Source organism: Podarcis muralis, chromosome 10 (assembly GCF_964188315.1).
Source record: "Podarcis muralis chromosome 10, rPodMur119.hap1.1, whole genome shotgun sequence".
NCBI lineage: Eukaryota > Metazoa > Chordata > Lepidosauria > Squamata > Lacertidae > Podarcis > Podarcis muralis.
Window position 1 is genome coordinate 75,704,002 of NC_135664.1, and position 25,515 is coordinate 75,729,516.

At 45.0% G+C, this 25,515-nt stretch overlaps 1 protein-coding gene across 1 annotated transcript in view; it reads right to left on the bottom strand.

Annotated features, from left to right (window-relative positions):
• Positions 1-4,125: 4,125 nt before the first annotated feature.
• The window catches only part of LOC114589936 (uncharacterized), a 70,479-nt gene continuing 49,089 nt past the window's right edge, over positions 4,126-25,515 (bottom strand). The window contains 1 exon segment of the mRNA XM_077935634.1: positions 4,126-15,426. Coding sequence (XP_077791760.1) covers positions 14,048-15,426 — 1,379 coding nt within the window. The 3' untranslated portion in view covers positions 4,126-14,047.

Below are 25,515 nucleotides of genomic sequence, written 5' to 3' on the forward strand. Positions count from 1 at the left end.
CTCAGTAAAATCAGTATGATAGCAGTATGAACTGTGGTCCTCTGGTAGGAAAACTCCCTAGCAGCATGACTGAATAAAAACTTCTGGGACTATGGAAAAATACTACCTTCCCCAAACCCCAGAATAAGGAGGAGCTCTGGGGTTGCCCCATGGGGTTCAAGAGTGAAGATGGGCCCCCCCAGGAGACTTCCCTGGTCCCTGTAGCCCCTCCGTTCCCCTCTTGCAATTAGGCTTGGGGGAAAATCACCCATTAACTTACAGTATTATCAGTTTTCTTCAGAATGCTTAGGAGGCAGGGATGAAGTTTGGGTGAAGAAGCAGTGCTTGGAGATCATGCGGTGGGGGGATGACAGAGTCTGGTGCAAAAACCGTCTTGCATGCTTGAGTAGAGCAACTCCAGGGCATGAGCCAAGTAGCAGCAGGGTAGGGGCCACGTGCAGAGCAAGTCCCACACTGAGGTCAAAAACACACACAGAGGCAGCAGGACTTCTTCAGTAATAGTTTACTGAGCTTTCAAAGCATACAGTTCTCACTGGGTCCCCAGTGAGGCACAAAACGTAGCTCCTGAGAGCAAATCCAGTTTCAGCAATAGAAGAATACAGCACACAGGATATCCAAGTCAGGCACATAAACCGGCAGAAGGGAGCAAGGGAGGAAAGGGGCTGGAAGGACACAGGGCAATGGAGGTGTGTCTTTCGCTTCCTGTCGTCTGGGAGTGAAGTCAGCAACTCAGCATCTGCAGGGGCTTCAGGAAGAAAAGCTTTCTGCCAGCTGCCTCCAGGCAAATGAGCATCCCAGAAATCCAGATTCACCAGCTCCCCCTCACTATCAAAAGGTACCTTACATCTAAAATTATACTCACTAGAGTGAGATGTTACCTTCATTATTTCATTACTATACAATTTTACATATAAACACCAGAACTTCAAATACATGACATGCTTTTAAGATGGATTTCCTGCTGAGTTCATTGCTGGGAACAAAAGAGTGGACTCTGAAAGGAACATGTCCCACACTCCATACATCTAAATGGGTTCTCCCCTCCGAGTCCTTAGATGTTCCTTAAACACTCCATTATAACTAAAGCACTTTCTGCAATCTTTCCCTTTAATCAGCTTCTCCTCTTTGAGGGTTGATGGGTTTGTAGGGTGTCAACTGTTAAAGTTCTCCCTGTCCATGAGTCTGTTGATGTAGGACTTCCACTAGGACTGAACCTCTGTCTACTTGACATTTATATGGTTTCTCTCATGTGGGAGTTTGTTGATGTAAATTGATACGGAAGGAACGGGGGGGGGGTACCCATCCTTCCCCACCGCTCCCTGAAGGGGTTCGAGGCCGGCTGGGCACTGCAGGGCCCCCCGCACCATTGCATAGGCACCACACTGTACCCCTGCCTTGTAAATAAAGGGCTCTCTTTCCTGTCTTCATGCGGGCGGAATAAGCCCCATCTTTCCTATGCCTTTCTCCCACCCTATTCCTAACGTGAGTGTATCCATTCTTGCTACAATGTGTCCATTTTGTTTCGCTTTTGATCACCAATACGGAATAGGTCAAAAAGCATAGAAAACCTTTGGAAATTGATATAAAATCAACCATAACTCCGATTTCCTAGCTCTTGGTGTCATTCAACTCAGCTCCCTTTGGACTCCATGATGGCACCCCGACCTCCATAATCCCTGAAGCGGCAGGGCACGTACACAAGAACTTCTTAATCCTGTCAGATCGTCCTGCCTGACCCTTCCTCCGGGCAATACCAGGTGGCAGACGATGCATATCACTGTCCCATTGTCCTGCCACCACCGGTACTCAAGAAATGTTTATTTATGTATATCCCTCACTCTGCACATTCCCCCTCCCTTGTCTTAAATGTTAATCAGTGTAACCCCACCTCTCTGTAAACATATTCATGACGTGTGTAAAATATTCATGATGCAATCCATGAAACCCAACCTTCCCAAAATGTATTCATGACGTTTCGTGCACTGTATTCTGGGACTTGGAGGGAACTTTTAAAAGTCTATGTCGCCCCATTCTCGGGGTTCAATCTCGCCTTGAACCTGTTGCGCAATAAACTTGGATCTTCTGCTGCTTGCTCCTGTCTCCGGCTGAGCTCATTTTCCTCCGCAGGGACCCACGGACTTAGTCCGATGAGCTGGGTGGCAGAGCAGCCTCGCACCCAGATTTTGCCGTAACAGATGGCGCCCAACGTGGGGCTTGCGGTTCTCCCGAGCTGCTGACTGGGGGCCCCAAAATCTTCAGCCGGCTCCGGGCCATTTTGCCTGGGAAGACCCTTTTGGACCCCCAGCCATCTCCCGGGCGGTAATCGAAAGCCCTAGGAGTTCAGCCGGGGAGCAAAGAGGGATCCAGCCGGCTTATTCATCGATCCCGGGATCAAGGGTTCCACTCGGACTGAAGCTCCTTCCAAACTCCATACATTTAAATGGTTTCTTCCCTGTGTGTCTGCTGAGGGTTTCTAAGATTTCCCCTTTGACTGAAGCTTTTTCCGCACTTCATGCATTTAAATGGTTTCTCCCCTGTGTGAGTCAGATGATGTCTTCTAAGGCTTGCATTGAAACTGAAGCTCTTTGTATTGATGGGAGAGATTCATAAAGACCAAGCGGGCTTTCTCCCGGGAAGACACTTGTCTGATAATTTGAGGAACATAATTGATATTTTGGAAAAACTAGAAGTGAATATAAACACTAAAGCAGTTCTGATATTTGTGGATGCGGAGAAAGCTTTTGACAACATCTCTTGGAGTTTCATGAAGAAGAACCTACAGGGGATGGGGGTAGGCCAAGGTTTTGAAAATGGTATAGGTGCAATATACTCTGAACAAAAGGCTAAATTAATTGTAAATAATGTGGTGACGGAAGAATTTAAGATAGAAAAAGGGACACAACAGGGGTGCCCAATCTCCCCACTGCTTTTCATATCGGTCCTGGAGGTTCTGCTGAATATGATTAGAAGGGACCGGTTGGTTAAAGGTATACAGGTCGGAGCCAAACAGTACAAACTGAGAGCATTTGCAGATGACTCAGTATTGACGTTACAGGAGCCAGAATCTAGTACTAAAAGGGTTTTATTTTATTTTTTTATAATATTTTTTATTGCGTTTCTTTTCATAAGTTAATACATTCCAAAAAGTACAGAAAACAATGCCAGAAACAGATTTTTTTTTTTAACAAAGAAGAAATACAAAAAAGATATTGAATATATAATGGTTCAACTTTCCATAAATCCCTGTTGGACCTCCCCACACCTTCCAGATCTGCATTCTTTATAGTAACAATGTCAGCAATTTGTTACCTTGTTTCATACCTTATTGTAACTTTCAGTTATTAAGTCTCTAGATTCAAAATATTGTAACTCAGTTTTGATACCTTTGAAATAAACATAATATGTTTGATTCACATTGTCTGCTTTTCTCTTTTATCACTTATTTTACCATTTACTTAATCATATTGCTAAAGCATAACATTTCCTAATCGTGCACGGTCTTAAGATTCATACAGCTTATAGTATTTTTGCAAATAGTCTTTAAATTTTTTCCAATCCGCCTCAGTTGTTTCTTCGTCCAAATCTCGGATTCTGCCAGTCATTTCAGCTAACTCCATATAGTCCATCAACTGCGTCTGCCATTCCTCCAGCGTGGGTAAATCTTGTGTCTTCCAGTGCTTTGCGATGAGTATTCTTGCTGCTGTACTAGCATACATAAACAAAGTTCTGTCTTTCTTTGACACTTTCTGGTCTACCATGCCCAGCAGGAAGGCCTCTGGTTTCTTGGGAAAGGTATACCTAAATACCTTTTTCAATTCATTATAAATCATTTCCCAGAAGGCCTTCACTTTTGGGCAGGTCCACCAGAGATGGAAAAATGTCCCTTCTGCCTCCTTACATTTCCAACATTTGTTGTCAGACAGGTGATATATCTTAGCTAGCTTGACTGGGGTCATGTACCACCGGTATATCATTTTCATAATATTTTCCTTCAAGGCACTACATGCCGTGAATTTCATTCCGGTGTTCCATAACCTTTCCCAGTCTTCAAACATTATGTTATGTCCAACATCCTGTGCCCATTTTATCATGGCAGATTTAACTGTCTCATCCTGTGTATTCCACTTAAGCAGCAAGTTATACATTCTCGATAGTGTCTTGGTCTTTGGTTCTAACAATTCTGTCTCCAATTTTGATTTTTCCACCTGGAAACCAACTTTTTTATCCATTTTAAAAACCTCTTGGATTTGAGCATAATGTAACCAATCTCGCACCTTATTTTTCAGTTTGTCCTGGCTCTGCAACTTCCAATTGTCTCCAATTTTTTCAATTATTTCCCAATATTTCGGCCAGTAGGCCTCCATATTGGGTCTTTTTCGAGCCTTGGCCTCCACCGGTGATAGCCACCTCGGGGTCTTGCCCTCTAGTAAGTCTTTGTATTTCATCCAGACCGCAAAAATTGTTAGGGTGTGAAACCTAAGACGCTGGCAAGTTAGCAATGTCATGTGACTTTAAGTAGTGAAGCTCGTTAAGTTGTTAAGTTGCTCAGTATATAAAGTGTGTTTGTTTTCTCTGCCTGTTGGGGTGTGAAGCAAAAATGTCTGAAAGCTCCGGAGGTGTTTCTGTTATCTTTCTGCAATAAACCTGTCTTTGGAAAGACAGGCTTCCCTGTGTCGTTATTTCTTTGCTGCTGAGACTTTGAAGCTTGTACTGCAACAAGAATCTCTGCACTGGACTTAATTAATGCTCTGCAAAGAGAACTGTTGCTGGTGGCGCAGCGGAAATGTTTACTGGACCAGTACACAGACTCTCTTAAAAATTGCTTTTCTGACAATATGGTTTTTGAACAATTTATGAACTTTAACCTTGTCGAACCATAGATATGCATGCCAACCAAAAGCATTATCAAAACCTTCCAGATCTAGGACATCAGTGTTTTCCAACAGAAACCAATCTTTCAACCAGCAGAAGGCTGCAGATTCATAATATAGCTTCAGGTCCGGCAGGGCAAACCCCCCTCTTTCTTTCGAATCAGTTAATATCTTAAACTTTATTCGGGGCTTTTTGCCCTGCCAGACAAACCTAGATATATCCTTCTGCCATTTTCCAAAACATTCCACTCTGTCCACGATCTGTAGGGTTTGGAACAGAAATAACATTTTCGGCAATACATTCATTTTTATAGCTGCGATTCTACCCAACAAGGAAAGTTTCAATCTTGACCAAATTTCTAAATCCTTTTTAATTTCCAACCAACATTTTTCATAGTTGTCTTTAAATAAGTTCAAGTTTTTGGAAGACAAATAAACCCCTAGGTATTTCACTTTTTTAACCACATTTAATTCTGTTTCTCTCTGATACCCCTCTGATTCTGTAGAAGTCAAGTTTTTAGTCAAAACCTTAGTTTTTTGTTTATTCAACTTAAATCCCGCTACCCGACCAAACTCAGATATAAGTTCAAGAACTCTTTTTGTACTAGATTCTGGCTCCTGTAATGTCAAGACTAGGTCATCTGCAAAAGCTTTCAATTTGTATTGTTTCATTCCGACCTCTATCCCTTGTACCAACCGGTCCTCTCTAATCATGTTCAGTAGCACCTCCAGGACTGAAATAAATAAAAGAGGGGATAGAGGGCACCCCTGTCGTATCCCTTTTTCAATTTTGAATTCCTCCGTCACCACATTGTTCACTATTAATTTAGCTTTTTGTTCTGAGTAAATTGCTTCTATTCCATTTTCAAACCCCCGTCCCACTCCCATCCCTTCCAAATTTTTCTTCATAAACATCCAAGATATGTTGTCAAATGCTTTCTCCGCATCAATAAAGATTAACACCGCCCTTGTGTTCCTGTTGGTTTGCAAAAGCTCCAAAATGTCAATGATGTTCCTAGTGTTTTCATACAAATGTCTACCAGGGAGAAAGCCTGCTTGGTCCTTGTGAATTACTTCATTTAGTACCTTTTTAAATCTACTTGCCAAAATGTCTGCAAATATTTTGTAATCCACATTCAGGAGTGAGATGGGACGGTAGTTCTTAAGCTGGGTCTTTTCAGATTCTGACTTAGGTATCAATGTGATGAATGCTTCTTTCCACGTTTCCGGTGCCCTCTTCCCTTCCATAATCTGGTTGCATACCTCCATCAAAGGTTGTATCAAATAGTCCTTCAAAGTCTTATAGTATTTGGAGGTAAGCCCATCCGGGCCTGGAGATTTGCCTAGTTGCATATTCTGAATGGCACCTTCAATTTCCTGTTGAGTTATTTTACAGTTCAAGATTGATCTTTTATCTTGAGTTATTTTTGGTAATCCATTTGTCTTTAAAAATTGTTCTATCTCAAACTCTTTCTGAGGCCCCTGTGCATAAAGTTCTTTAAAGTATCTGTGGAAGCACTTCCTAATTTCTTCTGGTTTCTGGACCATTCTTCCTTCAATCTCTAGATTTGTAACCGTGTTTAACTTTTGTCTCTTTTTCAGCTGCCATGCTAGCAGCTTTCCACATTTGTTTGCTGATTCAAACGATCTTAGCCTCATTTGTTTGATTTTCCATTCAATCTCTTGATTTATCAATTTCGAGTATTGTGCTTGATGGAATTTGATTTCTCTCAGCACCTCCTTTGACTTTGGTTTGGTTCTCAATTTTTTCTCTCCTTGATGTATTTTCTCCAATATTTTCTCCTTCTTACCATTCCAGAGTTTTTTCTTGATTGTATTTTGTTGTATTAGAAACCCTCTCATGACTGCTTTACTGGTGTCCCAGATCGTTCTTTTTTCTACTGTGGTGTTCAGATTTATTTCAAAATAGTCCTTTAACGTTTTTTGGGCCTTTTTCACAATCTCTTGATCTCTTAGTAAGGTGTCATTCATTCTCCATCTGAAAGAACCGGTTTGAGTAAGTCTGAGTTCTACTTTCAAGGCGTTGTGGTCGGAGCAGGTTTTTGGGCAGATTTCCACCTTTCTGGTCTTCGGTGCCAGCCCTCTAGATGTCCATATTTGGTCGATCCTTGTCCATGACAGGTGGGCCTCAGAGAAGGTTCCTTCTTTACCTAGGGGGTTCTTTGTCCTCCATATATCAATCAAATCCATGTTGTCAGTCAATTCAAAAAAAGTTTTGGGCAGTCTGCCATCTGTTGTTAGATTTTGATTTTGAGACTTATCCATATTTGTAGACACCACTCCGTTCATGTCTCCCATCATTATGATGTTGGAATAATCCATATAGTCCAGCATGGTCTCATGCAGCTTCTTAAAAAATTCTGATTTCCCATCATTTGGCGTAGTACTAAAAGGGTTTTAGAATTAATTCAAGAATTTGGTCAAGTGGCAGGATTTAAACTGAACAAGCTAAAAACTAAGGTTTTAGAGAAAAATTTAACACCGATTGAGAGAGAGAGGTTTCAGAATGAGACAAGCCTGTCTGTGGTTAAGAAAGTGAAATACTTGGGGATTAATATGACAGCCAAAAATGGGAACTTATTTAAAGATAATTATGAAAAATGTTGGACAGAAGTGAAAAAAGATTTAGAAATTTGGTCAAATTTGAAGCTTTCACTGCTAGGCCGTATTGCTGTGATTTTGTATTTTTCTTTTTCTTTTTCATTTTTACTGTAATATTTCAAAAAATCCTAATAAATATTATATATAAAAAAAGAAACTGAAGCTCTTTCCGCACTCCCTACATTTAAAAGGTTTCTCCCCTGTGTGAATCCGTTGATGATTTCTAAGGTTTCCACTATCACTAAAGCTCTGGGCTTTATTCTGGGCTTTTTGCCCTGCCAGACAAACTTAGAAATGTCTCTCTGCAACCCCTTGAAACAGTCCATCCTGCAAAGTTTGAAACAAAAACAGCATTTTTGGCAGTACATTCATCTTTATGGCAGCAATTCGACCCAAGAAGGAAAGCTTCAATTTTGACCAAATTTCTAAATCTTTTTTAACCTCTGACCAACATTTTTCATAATTATCTTTAAATAAATTCAAATTTTTGGCCGTCATATTAATCCCTAGATATTTCACTTTCTTCACCACATTTAAATCTGTCTCCTTCTGAAACCTTTCTTTTTCCATTGTTGTCAATTTTTTCTCCAAAACCTTTGTTTTTTGCTTGTTTAATTTAAATCCTGCCACCTGACCAAATTCTTGAATCAGTTCTAAAACTCTTTTCGTACTAGATTCTGGCTCCTGTAATGTCAAAACCAGGTCATCTGCAAAGGCCTTGAGTTTATATTGTTTAGCTCCGACCTGGATTCCTTTAATCAACCGGTCCCTCCTAATCATGTTCAAGAGCACCTCCAGGACCGAAATAAATAGCAATGGAGAGATAGGGCAACCCTGTCGTGTTTCTTTTTCAATTTTAAACTCTTCTGACACCACGTTATTAACTATCAATTTTGCTTTTTGTTCTGAATAGATTGCGTCTATACCATTTTCAAACCCCCGTCCCACTCCCATTCCCTTAAGATTTTTCTTCATAAAATTCCAAGAGATATTGTCAAAGGCCTTCTCCGCATCAATAAAAATCAAAACTGCTCTTGTGTTAGTGTTCGTTTGCAATAACTCCAAAATATCAATAATGTTCCTTGTATTGTCAGACAAATGTCTGCCTGGGAGGAAGCCTGCCTGGTCTTTATGTATCACTTCATTTAACACTCTTTTTAATCTGTTAGCTAAAATATCTGCAAAAATTTTATAATCCACATTTAAAAGGGAAATGGGACGGTAGTTCTTGAGTTGTGTCTTTTCAGCTTCAGATTTTGGTATAAGTGTGATGAAAGCTTCTTTCCACGACTCCGGTGCCTTCTTCCCCTCCATAATCTCGTTGCACACCTCCTTTAATGGTTGAATTAAATAGTCTTTCAAAGTCTTATAATACTTGGAGGTTAACCCATCCGGCCCTGGAGACTTGCCCAGTTGCATGTTCTGAATGGCACCTTCAATCTCCTGTTCCGTTATCTTATGGTTCAATATTGTCTTGTTTTCTTGAGATAGTTTTTGTAATCCATTAGTTCTTAAAAATTGGTCTATATCCGTCTCTTTCTGCGGCCCCTGGGAATAAAGTTGTTTGAAGTATCTCTGGAAGCATTTTCTAATCTCCACAGGATTCTGGATATTTCTCCCCTCAATCTCAAGATTGGTAACCGTGTTCAACTTCTGACTTTTTTTCAACTGCCATGCTAGCAGTTTTCCACATTTATTAGCCAATTCAAAGGTCTTTTGTCTCATTTGTTTGATTTTCCATTCGACTTCCTGATTTATCAATTTCATATATTGTACTTGATATAATTTAATTTCTCTCAGAATCTCCTGTGACTTTGGTTTCGATCTTAATTTTTTCTCTCCTTCTTTTATTTTCTCCAAAATTCTGTCTTTTTTCTCATTTTGGGTTCTCTTTTTTATTGCATTCTGTTGTATCAGAAACCCCCTCATCACCGCTTTACTTGCATCCCAGATTATTCTTTTTTCCACTGTGGTTTTCAAGTTTACTTCAAAGTAGTCCCACAGGTTCTTTTGGGCCTTCTTGACAATCTCTTGGTCTCTTAATAAGGTGTCATTCATCTTCCATCTGAAGGAGCCAGTTAAATTTAATCTCATTTCCATCTTTACTGCATTATGGTCGGAGCAGGTTTTTGGGCAGATTTCCACCTTTCTAGTCTTGGGAGCCAATCCTCTAGTTATCCATATTTGGTCAGTTCTTGTCCGTGTCATTTTGGCTTCAGAGAAGAATGTCCCTTCTCTTCCTAAGGGGTTTTTTGTTCTCCAAATGTCAATCAGATCCATGTTATCAGTTAGTTCAAAAAAAGTTTTTGGTAGCCTGCCCTCTTTTGTTATGCTTTGACTTTGCGCTTTGTCCATATTCGTAGATACCACCCCATTCATGTCACCCATCATAATGATGTTATTATAGTCCACATAATCCAGCATTGTCTCATGCAACTTCTTGTAAAATTCCGACTTCCCCTCATTTGGTGCATAAATTTCCAAAATCAAAAAAATTTCTCCTTTTATTTGAATTTCAATTGCCAAAATTCTTCGTTGCTCATCTTTAAAAAGAAATTTTGGTGATAGGCTTTCTTTTGCATAGATAGCAACTCCTCTCTTCTTCACTCTATCAGATGAAATAAATTCTTGACCCAGTCTCTTATTGATTAAAACTTTCCTATGGAGCCTAATCACATGTGTTTCCTGTAGGCAAATTAAGTCTAATTGTTCCTTTTTTAATAAATGAAAAATCTTCTTCCTTTTCTCAGGGGAATTAAAACCATGAATGTTCCAACTTAGTAGTTGCAGAGACATGTTGAGATAGTTCTATTCTCCCTTTGGCGGTGGTATCACTTTCTCAGGCTCATCAGAACCCAAAGGTGTAGGTATAAAACTTAGTGGTCCAGATCCTGAGGCTCTTGATTCTCCTTCAGTCCCTTTCTGAAGGTCTTCTCCGTAGTCAAAACAAAAAAAATTCCTTCCAGTAGCACCTTAAAGACCAACTAAGTTAGTTCTTGGTATGAGCTTTCGTGTGCATGCACACTTCTTCAGATACACTGAAACAGAAGTTGCCAGATCCTTCTATATAGTGAGAAGGTGGGGAGGGTATTACTCAGAAGGGTGGTGGGAATGGGTGATTGGCAGATAGCTGTGATGAGCCTGTTGACGACTCTAAACGACTGCAATAGGTCTTACAGGAAAAAGCAAGGGGTGAGAAGGTGAAAAATGGCTTTGTCATGTATAGTGAGATAAGAATCCAATGTCTTTGTTCAGACCAGGTCTCTCCATGGTTTTAAGTTTGGTAATGAGTTGCAATTCAGCAGCTTCTCTTTCCAGTCTATTTCTGAAATTCCTTTGTAGTAAAACAGCTACTTTGAGATCTTGTATAGAATGTCCTGGGAGATTGAAGTGTTCTCCTACTGGTTTCTCTGTCTTGTGATTCTTGATGTCAGATTTATGTCCGTTTATTCTTTGGCGTAAGGTTTGGCCTGTTTGTCCAATATAGAGAGCTGAAGGACACTGTTGGCATTTGATGGCATATACAATGTTAGACGATGAGCAATTAAATAGTCCTGAGACGGTATGTGTGATGTTGTTGGGGCCAGTAATGGTGTTGTCTGGGTGTATGTGGCAGCAAAGTTGGCATCTGGGTTTATTGCAGGCTCTGGTGCCAGTGTCCGTGTTAAGTCTGGTTGTAGTATTATTGTGGGTTAGGAGTTGTTTAAGATTGGGTGGCTGTCTGTAGGCAATGAAAGGTCTTCCTCCCAGAGCTTGAGAAAGAGAACTGTCATTGTCCAGGAGAGGTTGTAGATCTCTGATGATGCGTTGTACTGTTTTAACTTGGGAGCTGTATGTGATGACTAGAGGTGTTCTGTTATTTTCTTTTTTGGGTCTGTCTTGCAGCAAGTTCTCTCTGGGTATCAGTCTGGCTCTGTTGATCTGTTGTCTAACTTCATCTGCTGGGTATTTTAGTTCTAAAAAGGTTTGCTGTAGATCTCTTAGGTGAGAGTCTCTGTCTGTAGAATTGGAACAGATACGGCTGTAACGTAGTGCCTGGCTATATACAATGGACTGTTTGGTATGTTTGGGATGGTAGCTAGAGGCATGTAGATATGTTTGTTGGTCAGTTGGTTTACGGTATAAGGTGGTGTCTATGCGCCCATCCTGTATTTTTATAGTAGTGTCCAAAAAATGTATTTCTTGCATAGATTGATTCATTGTTAGTTTGATTGTGGGGTGAAATCATTGAATTTCTGGTGGAAGGTGTCCAGGGTCTGTTGACCATGTGTCCAGATGATAAAAATATCATCAATGTATCGCAGGTACAAGAGAGGTTTGAGTGGGTAGGAGTTTAGGAAACATTGTTCTAAATCTGCCATGAAGATGTTGGAATACTGTGGGGCCATGCGGGTGCCCATTGCTGTGCCGCTGATCTGAAGGAACAGGTCATCACCGAATTTGAAGTTGTTGTGGGTAAGGACAAATTGGCAGAGTTTGGTGGCAAAGTCCGCTGTGGTTTTATCTGAAATGGTGTTCTGAAATGGTGGGAACACACTACAGCACTGTGGTCCTCTGGTGGGAAAACTCCTGAGAAGCATGATTGAATCAAAAATTCTGGGACTATGGAAAAATACTATCTTCCTCAAACCCCAGAATGAGCAGGAGCTCTGGGGTTGCCCCATGGGTTTCATGAGCGAAGATGGGGCCCCCAGGAGACTTCTCTGATACCTGCAGCCCCTCCTTCCCCCTCTTGAAATTAGGCTGGGGGGGAAATCCCCCATTCAATTTCAGTATTTCAAGTTGTCTTCAGAACGCGCAGGGCAGGAGGCAGCGAAAAAGTTCTGGTGAAGAAGCAGTGCTGGGAGATCATGCGGTGGCAGAATGAGAGAGTATGGTGCAAAAACCAAAGGTACTTTCATCTAAAATTATACTCACCATTGTGAGATGTTGCCTGATTTCATTATTATAGTTTTACATACAAACACCAGAACTTCACATAAAGCTCATGCTTGTAGGAATGATTTCCTGCTGAGTTCATTGCTCAGAGTGGACTCTGAGAGGAAGACGTCCCACACGCCATACATCTAAATGGGTTCTCCCATGTGAGAGTCCCTAGATGTTCCTTAAATAAAGGTAAAGGTAAAGGGACCCCTGACCATTAGGTCCAGTCAACGACGACTCTGGGGTTGCGGTGCCTATCTCACTTTATTGGCCGAGGGAGCCGGGCTACAGCTTCTGGGTCATGTGGCCAGCAGGACTAAGCCGCTTCTGGCGAACCAGAGCAGCGCATAGAAGCGCCGTTTACCTTCCCATCAGAGCGGTACCTATTTATCTACTTGCAATTTGACATGATTTCAAACTGCTAGGTCGGCAGGAACAGTGACCGAGCAATGGGAGCTCACCACGTTGTGGGGATTCGAACCACCAATCTTCTGATCGGCAAGTCCTAGGCTCTGTGGTTTCACCCACAGTGCCACCCGTGTCCCTGTTCCTTAAATACTCCATTATAAAGAAAGCACTTTTTGCAGTCTTTTCATTTAAACTGCTTCTCTTCTGAGTTTGTTGATGGTCTGAAGGGTTTCAACTCTTAAAGTTCTTCCTGTCCATAAGTCTGTTGAATTTGAACTTCCACTAAGAGTACTTTCCTGATTTTACCGTATTTTTTGCTCTATAAGACTCACTTTTTCCCTCCTAAAAAGTAAGGGGAAATGTGTGTGCGTCTTATGGAGCGAATGCAGGCTGTGCAGCTATCCCAGAAGCCAGAACAGCAAGAGGGATTGCTACTTTTGCTGCGCAGCAATCCCTCTTGCTTCTGGGATGCAGAATATTTTTTTTCTTGTTTTCGTCCTCCCAAAACTAGGTGCGTCTTGTGGTCTGTTAAGTCTTATAGAGTGAAAAATACGGTTATATGGTTTGTCTTTTGTGTGAGTCTGTTGACATAAATCAAGGGTTCCACTCTGACTGAAGCTCCTTCTACAGTCCATACCCTTAAATGGTTTCTCCCGTGTGTGAGTCCGTTGATGTGTTCTAAGGCTTCCATTTTCACTAAAGCTCTTTCCACACTCGATACATTTAAATGGTTTCTCCCCTGTGTGAGTCGTTGATGATTTCTAAGGCTTCCACTATTACTAAAGCTCTTTCCACACTCAATACATTTACCGTATTTTTCGCCCTATAGGACACACTTTCCCCCCTCCAAAAATGAAGGGGAAATGTGTGTGCGTCCTATGGGGCGAATGCAGGCTTTCGCTGAAGCCTGGAGAGCGAGAGGCGTCTGTGCGCACCGACCCCTCTCGCTCTCCAGGCTTCAGGAAGCTATCCGCAAGCCTCGCGCGCCCAGCAGGAGGTCCCACAAGGGGCGCAAGGCTTGCAGGCGGCAGCCTGCAGCCCGAATAACGGGGCACGCTGCAGAGCCCGCCCCGTGCTTCAGGCAGATGTCCACAAGCCTTGCGCACCGGGTTCGCAAGGCTTGCGGGCAGCAGCCTGTTCTGGGGGCTGGGGTCGGGGGAAGCCAGCCGGGAAAAAATATTTTTTCTTTATTTCCCCCCCCCCAAAAAAAAACTAGGTGCGTCCTATGGGGCGAAAAATACGGTATCTGGTTTCTCCCCTGTGTGAATCCGCTGGTGTAATTTAAGGTCTCCATTCTGACTGAAGCTCTTTCCGCACTCTATACATTTATATGGTTTCTCCCCTGTGTGAGTCCGTTGATGTCTTCTAAGGTGTTCATTATCAGAAAAGCTCTTTCCGCACTCCAGACATTTATATGGTTTCTCCCCTGTGTGAATCCGCTGGTGTAATTTAAGGTCTCCATTCTGACTGAAGCTCTTTCCGCACTCTATACATTTATATGGTTTCTCCCCTGTGTGAGTCCGTTGATGTCTTCTAAGGTGTTCATTATCAGAAAAGCTCTTTCCGCACTCCAGGCATTTATATGGTTTCTCCCCTGTGTGAGTCCGTTGATGTTTTCTAAGTTCTCCACTCTGACAGAAGCTCTTTCCACACTCCATGCATTTAAATGGTTTCTCCCCTGTGTGAGTCCGTTGATGATTTCTAAGGTTTCCATTTTCACTAAAGCTCTTTCCACACTCCATACATTTATATGGTTTCTCCCCTGTGTGAGTCCGTTGATGATTTCTAAGGTATCCACTCTGACTGAAGCTCTTTCCACACTCCATACATTCAAATGGTTTCCACCCTGTGTGAGTCCGTTGATGTGTTCTAAGACATCCACTATCACTGAAGCTCTTTCCGCACTCTATACATTTATATGGTTTCTCCCCTGTGTGAGTCCGTTGATGTCTTCTAAGGCTTCCATTTTCACTAAAGCTCTTTCCACACTCGATACATTTAAATGGTTTCTTCCCTGTGTGAGTCCGTTGATGATTTCTAAGCTTTCCATTTTCACTAAAGCTCTTTCCACACTCCATGCATTCAAATGGTTTCTCCCCTGTGTGAGTCCGTTGATGTCTTCTAAGGTCTCCACTCTGATTGAAGCTCTTTCCACACTCCATGCATTTAAATGGTTTCTCCCCTGTGTGAGTCCGTTGATGTTTTCTAAGGCTTCCACTCTCACGGAAGCTCTTTTCACACTCCATGCATTCAAATGGTTTCTCCTCTGTGTGAGTCCGTTGATGATTTCTAAGGTTTTCACTCTGACTGAAGCTCTTTCCACACTCGATACATTTAAATGGTTTCTCCCCTGTGTGAGTCCGTTGATGTCTTCTAAGGTCTCCACTCTGACTGAATTCCTTTCCACACTCCATGCATTTAAATGGTTTCTCCCCTGTATGAGTCCGTTGATGTTTTCTAAGGCTTCCAATATCTCTAAAGCTCTTTCCACACTCGATACATTTATATGGTTTCTCGCCTGTGTGAGTCCGTTGATGTGATCTAAGGTGTGCACTCTGACTGAAGCTCTTTCCACACTCCATGCATTTAAATGGTTTCTCCCCTGTGTGAGTCCGTTGATATCTTCTAAGGCTTCCACTATTATTAATGTTCTTTCCACACACCATACATTCATATGGTTTTCCCCCTGTGTGAGTCCCTTTGTGCAATTTAAGGTTTCCACTCTGACTGAAATTCTTCCCACACTCCCTGCACTTAAAACGTTTTCTCTCTGTGTGAGTCCGCTGGTGTGTTCTAAGTTTTGAGTTGAAAGAGAAGCTCTTTCCACACTACATACCTTTAAATGGCTTCTTTCCTTTTTGTGTTCGTTGATGTGAACTATGTGTGCTCATTCAGTGATGCATATTCCACATTTCACAATTTTAATGGCTATTCCTAATGAAACGAAAGGTGCCCTGTCCCCCACAATTCTGTCTTCTCCATCACCTTTTTCAGAGTGGGCAGAAAGCAAATCCTGTTTGGGTTTCAAGGAAGAGAACAAAGGGAAAGAGAACACATCAACCGCCATTAGCACCTTCTCTTATTTCAACATCTCCTACATTCTCCCATGTCCTACCCATGTTCCCAATTTTTAGGAAATGAAAATGGTATGATGTCAAATGGTAGTAATGCATCAGGAACCTTTCATAATCCTCAATCATCTTTAATAACACAGCATGATCTTGGAATACTGTTGTCTTGTGGGACTGCCTTTCAAATCAAGTGGTTGCCCCCGTTTACACCTCTAGATCTTCATGAATCACCTGAACAGTCCCACTGACCTCAGGAGGTCCATATGGATTATTTTGGGAGACCCAGGCCTACATCTCTTCCAGGGACTGTGGTCTGGGTCAGTCAGAGAACTAGTGACAAGGCTTGGTGCTTGGGGTCAGCTGAATGGGTGCTCAGGGAAGCTCCTGTTCTTGGAGATGGACCTCTGTCTACATGCCTCACATTGCATGGAGAGAGCAGAAGAAGCAGAAGGAAAGCAGATGGCACATGTCAATCCCAGACGGAAACACCCACCCCAAAGGTTCTTTATAATGATGATGTGCTGCCTTATCCTGTGCTTGTCTTCTGACAGAGGACTATCCTAATCTGGCACTGAAAGGCAGGATATTCAAGGCAAGGAGATAACTGTACTTAATGGTAGGTGGCCATATTGGTCTGGCACAGTTGAAGTAAAAAAGTAAAAAAATAGTCCAGTTGCACCTTAGGTTCTAGATATAAGCTTTTGTGTGCATTCACAGTTCTTCATATAGTGGGAGATGGTAGTAGGAGTACCCTTCTGAGAAAAACCCCACCCCACCCTCCCACGATATACAAGGGTCTGGTGACATCTGTGTCAGTGTATCTGAAGACGTGCGCATGCACACCAAAGCTTATACCTAGAACAAACATAGTTGGTCTCTAAGGTGCTACTGGACTATTTTTTAATTTTTTATTTCAACTGCGTCAGACCAACACGGCTACCTACCTGAATCTAGATGTCATGGGGTGTTGGGGAGCCGTAGTTCCTTTGGTGGGGAACATGTCCTGCAACTTCTGGGGTCATTTTTCCACCCTTGGTGCCCACCCTGCACTCAGCTCTCACCTGTGGCTTCCAGAAGCTGTCAGCATGCAACAGGGGTTCAAGCAACGGCTTCTACCAGCCGGCTAAACCAGGTGAGGAAAGCTGATGGGTCTCAAATCCTTGGGGGGCTGGGGAATTCTGCTGCACCTGAAGTCAAGCCCTGGTGGATGGAGAGGAGGAGAACAACCGTGAATCCCACAGTCCTGAAGGCAGATTCTGCCCGTGCGGAAGAGGAACGTGAAGGGCAGGTGGGGCACGTCCACCTGGAGGCTTGTTATCTAATCCCAGGGTTACTCTGACCTTGAACTATATATAAATTACAGTATTGAAATGCGCCTGCTCCCACTTCATATTCTGATATTACTCTACTCTGCTTGTCTGTTTCTTACTTGAGTGCTGTTTTGGTTTGCTAAGTCAGGGTTTTACTGTGAGTTACATTTTTGCTATTTTTTGGGTCCTGTCATGCTTATCTGTCTTCAGTAATAAATTTCTCAGCTGGTTTTTTTTTTCTGCCTCTGAGTGTTTTCTCCTACTCTGCTACCTATACATCAATCATTATGGAGGAGCAAGATCTGCAACCTAAAGCCCTCCTCAGCCTCGGCCCTGTGAACCTGAAGGAGCATCTTTACCCCAATCGTTCAGTCCGGACAGGGAGGTCCGCCTCCGAGAGTCTTCTGCTGGTTCCCTTGCAGTTAGAAGTGAAGTTCCAGGGAACCAGGCAGAGGGCTTCCTGCCCCATGGAATGCCCTCCCTTCAGAGGGCTAGGAAACAGGCAACTATCTGACATTTAGAAGACAGCTGTATCAGGAGGTTTTTAATTTTTGGATGTTTTACTGTCTTGTATATGTACTGTAGGGACGCGGGTAGCGTTGTGGGTTAAACCCCAGAACTTAGGACTTGCTGATCAGAAGGTTGGCGGTTCAAATCCCTGCGACAGGGTGAGGTCCCGTTGCTTGGTCCCTGCTCCTGCCAACCTAGCAGTTCGAAAGCACATCAAAGAGCAAGTAGATAAATAGGTACCGCTCTGGCGGGAAGGTAAACGGCGTTTCCGTTTGCTGCTCTGATTCGCCAGAAGCGCTTAGTTCTGCTGGCCACACGACCCGGAAGCTGTACGCCGGCTCCCTCGGCCAATAAAGCGAGATGAGTGCCGCAACCCCAGAGTTTCCCGCAACTGGACCTTCCGGTCAGGGGTCCCTTTACCTTTACCTATATGTACTGTAAGCTGCCCAGAGTGGCTTGGGGAAGATACTAATAGTATAACATCTAGAGTGGTGCCTCGGGTTACAGGCGCTTCAGGTTACAGACTCTGCTAACCCAGAAATAGTACCTTGGGTTAAGAACTTTGCTTCAGGATGAGAACAGAAATCCTGCTCTGGTGTGTAGGGATATTGCGGAGTGGACAGTGGGGTCCGGAGGGAGACACTTTCCACCAGCAGGCAGCCACAATCTGCCTGCACGCGTGACCTTGGGGTGCAGGGCAACCCCCCCCCCCCCGACAAGCCACAGCTGTCTGTACATCGTTCCACCTCTGCCTGACCTTTTGCGATCTCAGCAGTTTGCGGTGTCCTGTCTGTAACCCTTTCCCATGAGACGTTTGTCTCCATTCATCATACATTGAGCAAGGGGGAAATGACGCTGCGGAACAGGTGCCAAAATAACTTTGTACCACCCCACGATTTTGGGACGGAAGATGTAAAGGTCACAGCCCAAAAATGTATTTGCCTGGCTTGCATACTTGTGTCAATAAAAGGAGGCTCCACAGGAATGGCAGTAGCTCGCTTCAGCCCACCTGTGCCCAGCTCACATGATGATCAACACCTGTCTTGGGCAGCAGGAGGCCCAATTAGCTAAAGTGGTGCTTCAGGTTAAGAACAGTTTCAGATTAAGAACAGAGCTGCAGAACGAATTCAGTTCTTAACCCGAGGTACCAGTGTACTATTATTATCATCTTGTGATTTTTTGTAGTTATTTTGGAATTCGTACTGCAATATTAGCTTACGAAATGTTATGGGTGGAGAAAATCACATGGTTGCCATAAACTATAATCCCACCCACAAACTCTCATTCACATACAGTCTGTAAATTTGGGAAGGTCACACACCTCACCTGTACTAATACTGGCAGTCTTTGGCCTGCACAGGCACACCCGGTGTGTAGAGCCTCCAGCCCCAGGCACTGTCTATCATGAAAATGGGTCCTTTGACTGGGAAGATTCATGCAGTCACTGTCATCGGATGATGATGGATTGTATCTCAGCTTGTCAGTCACTCTGACATTGGCTACAAAGAATGAGAGGAACAGAAATGCTTTTGAGGTGCAACTTCTATATCCATCCTGAGAGCCATTCCATGGACTCTGCATCCCTGTTTCTGATGACAGGTGTGCATTATCCTCATCCTCAAGAAAGGACAATTAAAGATGGAAGCCTGAGAGAGAGGAAAAGGTTTCTGGCTGCTTCCTGGGTGGGATTGCGGAAACCAAGAGCCACTTCTGAGAAGGCCTCCCCCCTCCCCTCTTCTTCTCGGGATTTCCTCTCCTCTCCATGGGACCAGTGGTTGGACTGGGCAGAATCGCTGCATCTGGACAGGGCAGGGGCTTATGGGGTGGGAAGAGGATGGAGATTGCAGGAAAATAGGGGTGGGGGGACAGGACCCCCACTTTCCAGGGATCCCTCTCTGGTCGCCTTGAAGGGGAGGCATTCCTGGGCGGGAGGGAGAAGCCAAGGCGGCCCCTCCGGAGATTCCCCAAGGAAGGCACGATGGAGACCCCCCCCAAGAGTGGTCTTCCTATCTCCCCCCCCGCCAATGCTGCCCTTCCTCCCCCCACTTCCTCGACCCCCTCCCTCTCTCCCGGAGTCTCCCCTGCATCCGGAGGCTTCCTTGGCACCACTCCCCCCACGTCCTGCGCCCCCATCTCTCCAGCTGGAGGGGCCCCCCAAGACGAGCCGGGGAGGGACAGGGGGGTCTCTATCCCTCGTGCCCGTTAACCCTTTCGTGGCCCACCTCTCTCTGCGCGGAGCCCCTAGTGCTCCGGTTATTCCCAGCGGGCGCCACGATGGAGACTTCTCCCCAAAGACTGGTCTTCCTATCTCCCCCCACCCCGCTGCCCTTCTCTGACCCAGGGATGCTCCCCCCTCCCCCCATTCCTCGACCCCCTCCCTCTCTCCCGGAGTCTCCCCTGCACCCAAAGGCCCCCTTGGCTCGGGTCACCCCTCGCCCTGCGCGCCACACCTCTCCATTCCCGCCCCCCCCCGACAGGAGCAAGGGAGGGACAGGGGGGTCTCTATCCAGGCACCTCCCTCATACCTTAACCCTTTCCTGACCCATTTCTCCGCGCCCCAGGGAGTCCTCGTGGGTGGGCGCCCCATCTCCGCCCCTTCGCAGCACGCGTGCCGGGATCCAGGCCCCACGGAAGGCGCTTGGGGAGCTGGCGGGGTCTCTGGGTCCTCTTCTCCCCTCTCCCCCCCCCCCGCGACCCCTTTACCTCTTTGTCCTCGCTCCGATTCTCATTTATTTCCTGCAACATCCACGTTGGGCGGGGATCCTCCTCTTCCCGTCCTCCTCCCCCCCCCAAGATACGCCGCAGAGCAGCAATCCGGAGTGGACGCTCCACTTGCGGGAGAAGCAGGCAGGTTGGGAGGGGGGCTCCCCCCTCATTTCCGGAGCGAAGCAGGATTGGAGGAGGAGGAGGAGGAGGAGGAGCAATGTATTAGGGGTGTGATTTGGGATTGTGTGGGCGGGATGAGAGAAGGATGTGCCGGGAGGGGAGGGAAAGTGTTGAGCGGGGGGGGGGGAGGAGTAGAAATCCCCCCCGTCTTCCTTCTGGGGATCAGGAGAGGGGGGAGGGGCTGATCCCGACAATCCAACAGCGAAGTCACAAAATGAGTTCTGCATTTAAATCAGATCAGACTCCGAGTTCGTGTTTTGGCAACATGACAGGTCTGTCCGTCGGGATGCCTGAGGATTCCTGCTCGCTGCCTTTTCCTGGCCAGCCTGAGAGATCACTGGAAAGGGAGGATTTCTTGACTCCAGAATCCATCACCGCAGACCCCTTTCATTCAGGCCTAGAGATCTGCTCTTTGGACAAGTCTGTTTGGATCATGTGGATCACCAATTGATCATATCGATCATCCAGGATGTCGTACCCATCTCAGGGGGGGGGGGCTCAGGATGAATCTCCTGCCACGTGACTGGGGGAGTCTGGGGGCTGACGGGGGTCAGACGGGGCTGCTGTTTTGCTCTCCGTACTATTTCAGCTCAGGTTTTACTGAAATGGGTGGATTCATTGAGGAAACGGGGCTACGTTGCTGTTACGGCTAAATCTGGGTGCAGGGCTATTCTGCCACCCAGCTCGTCGGACTAAGTAAGTCCGCGGGTCCCTGTGGAAGAAAATGAGCTCAGCCGGACAGGAGCAAACTGCAGAAGATCCAAGTTTATTGCGCAACAGGTTCAAGACAAGATTGAACAGCGAGAAAGGGGTGACATGAACTTTTGAAACTCCCTCCATGTCCCAGAATACAGTGCAAAATACATCCCGGTTACATCATGAATACATTAAGGAAAGGTTGGGTTACACAGATTACATCATGCATACATTAAGGAGAGGTTGGGTTACACCGGATTAACATATGGAGGAGGGAGGGGGGAATATGCAGAGAGCTGGAGATATGGAGGAGGGAAGGGGGAATATGCAGAGCTGGAGATATGCGCAGATAAGCGCTTCCTGAGAAGACAATGGTCCATGTATGCGTAGTCTGTCACCTGGCATTGCCCGGAGGAAAGGTTTGGCAGAGTGATTTTGACAGGATTAGGGTCTTGACACCTTGAGGCATTATGGAGGACAGGGGAGGGGTGATGGAGTCCTAGAGAAATTGAGCAAATATTTGTAGTGAAGAAGACATGCCCCCCCCTTTCCGTAACAGTCCCCCATTCGGAGATAGATTTGCATTAAAGTTCTGCAAGAACTTGCAAATCTTTTCTCCGCACCCTAAATCTCGGTGAATGTAGGGGTGCCCTGTGAGTGGGAATAGGCTCTAATGGAAAAGGAGGTGGGTGGGCAGCAAAAGAGGGAACAACACGGACGAATAAAATTACTTGTGGCACCCTAGCTCTTTCAAACATTTTCAATAGTGGTGTATGCTTTACATTTAGCAGGAAGGTCCACTACTGACTGAAAAAATGCAGTTTGCTTTTTAGCCCCACCGTTTTTGTGTTTTCAGGTGCCAAGCTAGCTCTTCTGTGGTCTCACACCGGCATAGTGGTACAGTTACACATCCTGCTGAATCCCCTCAGGGCTTTAATTTAACCATGTCGCCTGGCACCCACCATAGCTGGCACAGGCTTGGGCACATCATGAGAGATATGTCTTCGCCTTGGTCTTTCTATGGGGTTTTTTCATTATTGCAGGCTCTGGTCTCGCACTCATGGAAAGTTGTCCACTTGCTCTTAAAGGACCAAAAGCTAGTTGCAGCCTGGATACACATGCCCAATTCCAGTAGAGTCCAATTTGAATTTATCTTGCCCCGTGGTTCTCAACTTTTCAAAACCAATATGTTAAAACCAAAGCCATTCTTAAGGGGGCATTTGTCCAAATGAGTCAATTTAACTCTATAAGGGACCATTCTTGCTACATCAAGGCATATACACATTTCTTGTTATCAATAATAATATTACGTATGGTAGTCGTGTCCTCAAATAAATAATTAAAATTTGGGACATGATCTACACCCAATTTCATCTGGCATCCTAATCAAAACATCTCAAATAATAATAAGGAGCGTTGCTTCAAATCTATCTGATAAAATATGGTTCCGATAATAATACTTGGTTGTGGTAGATTAATTTCGCAGCTATAGATGAAAACCAAGATTAATAAGTAAATAAATGTAGAACAATTGCTACTTGAAGACAGTACTGAATCTGCAAGAGATGCAGAGAAGTCATAGAAAAGATTTGAAATAGTTTTCTGGAACAGAAAGAAAGAAATAGTAAAATCTGGAAACTTCATATATAGAAAAACATTGAATGCATAAATAAATGGGTAGGGAAGGTTGGCACTCTTCAGAGTGCCAGGTGGGACAAGGAAATATGATCATCAGTTGACTTAATCTAAGTATAGTCTGCTCTATTGGAAAGTATTGTAATATATGGGAGTCCTCCCTGAAGACTTGGGGTGTAAGCCATATCCTTCTGCTGTTCATAGTTATGTATGTTACATTACACAGAAATTTTTCCTTTGTGGAGATAACACATAATCAGACACACTTCAACATTCCTACATAATAACACATAATACACAAAACAAACTAATTAAATATCAGTTGCATATTGACACAATTGTGATCTTTTACACATGTATCGTTTGAATCCCTGGAGCACAGAGGCTTGAGGTTCAAGTGATAAAATGTCCTCGCAATTCAACTCCTCCCCCCTTTGTCAGCCCCACCTCCCCGTCAGTCTATATCCTTTGAAAGAGATAGCTGTGGGCACTTTGAAACTCTGGCGTCTGTTGTGCAGGTCTTGTGATCGCGAAGAACTGAGTTGAGGGGTTGTTGCCGCTTTTCATCATTGCACATCTGTATAATCATAGAATCATAGAATCATAGAATCATAGAATCATAGAGTTGGAAGAGACCACAAGGGCCATCGAGTCCAACCCCCTGCCAAGCAGGAAACACCATCAGAGCACTCCTGACATATGGTTGTCAAGCCTCTGCTTAAAGACCTCCAAAGAAGGAGACTCCACCACACTCCTTGGCAGCAAATTCCACTGTCGAACAGCTCTTACTGTCAGGAAGTTCTTCCTAATGTTTAGGTGGAATCTTCTTTCTTGTAGTTTGGATCCATTGCTCCGTGTCCGCTTCTCTGGAGCAGCAGAAAACAGCCTTTCTCCCTCCTCTATGTGACATCCTTTTATATATTTGAACATGGCTATCATATCACCCCTTAACCTCCTCTTCTCCAGGCTAAACTGTGAAGTTTGGAACTTAACTGGTTAAAAAGTTCCCATGATGCCTCAACATTCAGACGTCAGCAGTAGAAGCTGGGAGGAGTCTGGGAGGAGTTTCTGTTCTGTTCTCCTCTGGTCGTTGAGGGAGAAAGACGTAGCCGGTAATGGCTGAAAGGAGCCCAGGAGATCCCTGGGGGAATGTCGGAATAAAGAGCTGAAATGGACAAACCTGGACTCTGTGTTTGTTTAGAAGCTAAGTGAAAGGCCGTGACAGTTTCATCACCGCTGTGCGTATCTCTGCTAAGGCGTGACTGAAGAGCTGCTGGAGACGGAGCAGAGTCTTCCAGGGAAGTGTGTGGGCGGCCATGCGTAGCTAATTGAGGACCAATAAATCAATTAGCGGGGCCCCAAAATACCAATTCGCCACAGGTTATGGGTAATTACCGCTTGTAAAACTGTCACTGGAAGTGCCGGAATGCGTTTGAAGTCTGCGGTCTAAGGCAGAGCAACGGAGCACGGCAGGAGACGGAGAGCTGCGGAGCTAAAAGCAGCTGGCTGAAAGACACAGAGTGGCTGCCTGTGTTGCTGAGGAAACGTTTCTCCACGGAAGGGAGAGCCAGAGGAGCTGAAACTGGTCCGTAAGTACAGCTTGGGGCCCCTTGGGAGAACGGAAGAGGATGGCAGGCTGCCAGGTCTTGGAGGACATTCCATGCTCACTTTAAGAAGTTGGGCAATCTGGCTGCTGATTTGAAGTCTACTGTTCTGGGTGCCAGGAAGCCAGAGGCCACTTGGCTAGTGCTCCAGGGAGTTTTATGAGGCTGGAGGCAAAAGCAAGGGCTGGGAGATGGCTGCTTCAGAGCAGAAGGCAAGATGGCGCTGACCACCTTCGTGAGAGCCGGTGCACAGCTGGGAAGGGCTGTGGGCCCCAGAGGGGGGGCAAAGGGACTATTGGCACTTGGAACTGTGCTGCATTTGCTGGGAAGCTTCAGCAAAAGGCCAGAGCCCTGGAGAAGGAATACAAAAGCCTAGAGACGGCTGAAGCCCCTGTCCCTGATGCTTTAGCCACAAGGAGTGCTGCTGAGCAGGTGGGGGGGCGGACTTTTCCAAAGGCACGTTCAAAAAAGTTTTTCCACTGTACGTGCTGGAATGAAGTGGAGGTTCAGAGGGGGCGGAGCTGGCAAGGAGTGCTTTTCCGGAAGAAGGAGAAGGAGGCCAGCTGGGAGGAGCCCAAGAGCAGTGATTTTCCACTGGAGTTCGACATCTGCGTGAGGAGCTTGGAGAGAGGCAAGCTGCTGGGAGCCCTTTACCTACCACTGGGGGTGCAGGAAAGCGTCCTGGGAGCCCTGGGAGCAGAGGGGGGGCGGTGAGCAGTAAAAGCACAGAAAAGCCTCTTTTTCCAAAGGCTGCCAAGAGATGTTTGCGTCGAAAGTCGAAGCCTGGGAAACAGGACACAGCTACAGACTTCAAGGCCAGCCATCTGCTGCAGCGGGAGTTACGTGCTGCAGAGGTGTCTGGGAACTCTGAGATAAGTCCAGTCTTCAGAGCAACGCAGGATGTTGCGGTTTTCGGACGCTGCCAGGACAGAGGCAGCGGGACGTTTGTTGCTTCCATGGCAACTGTGGAGAACAACTC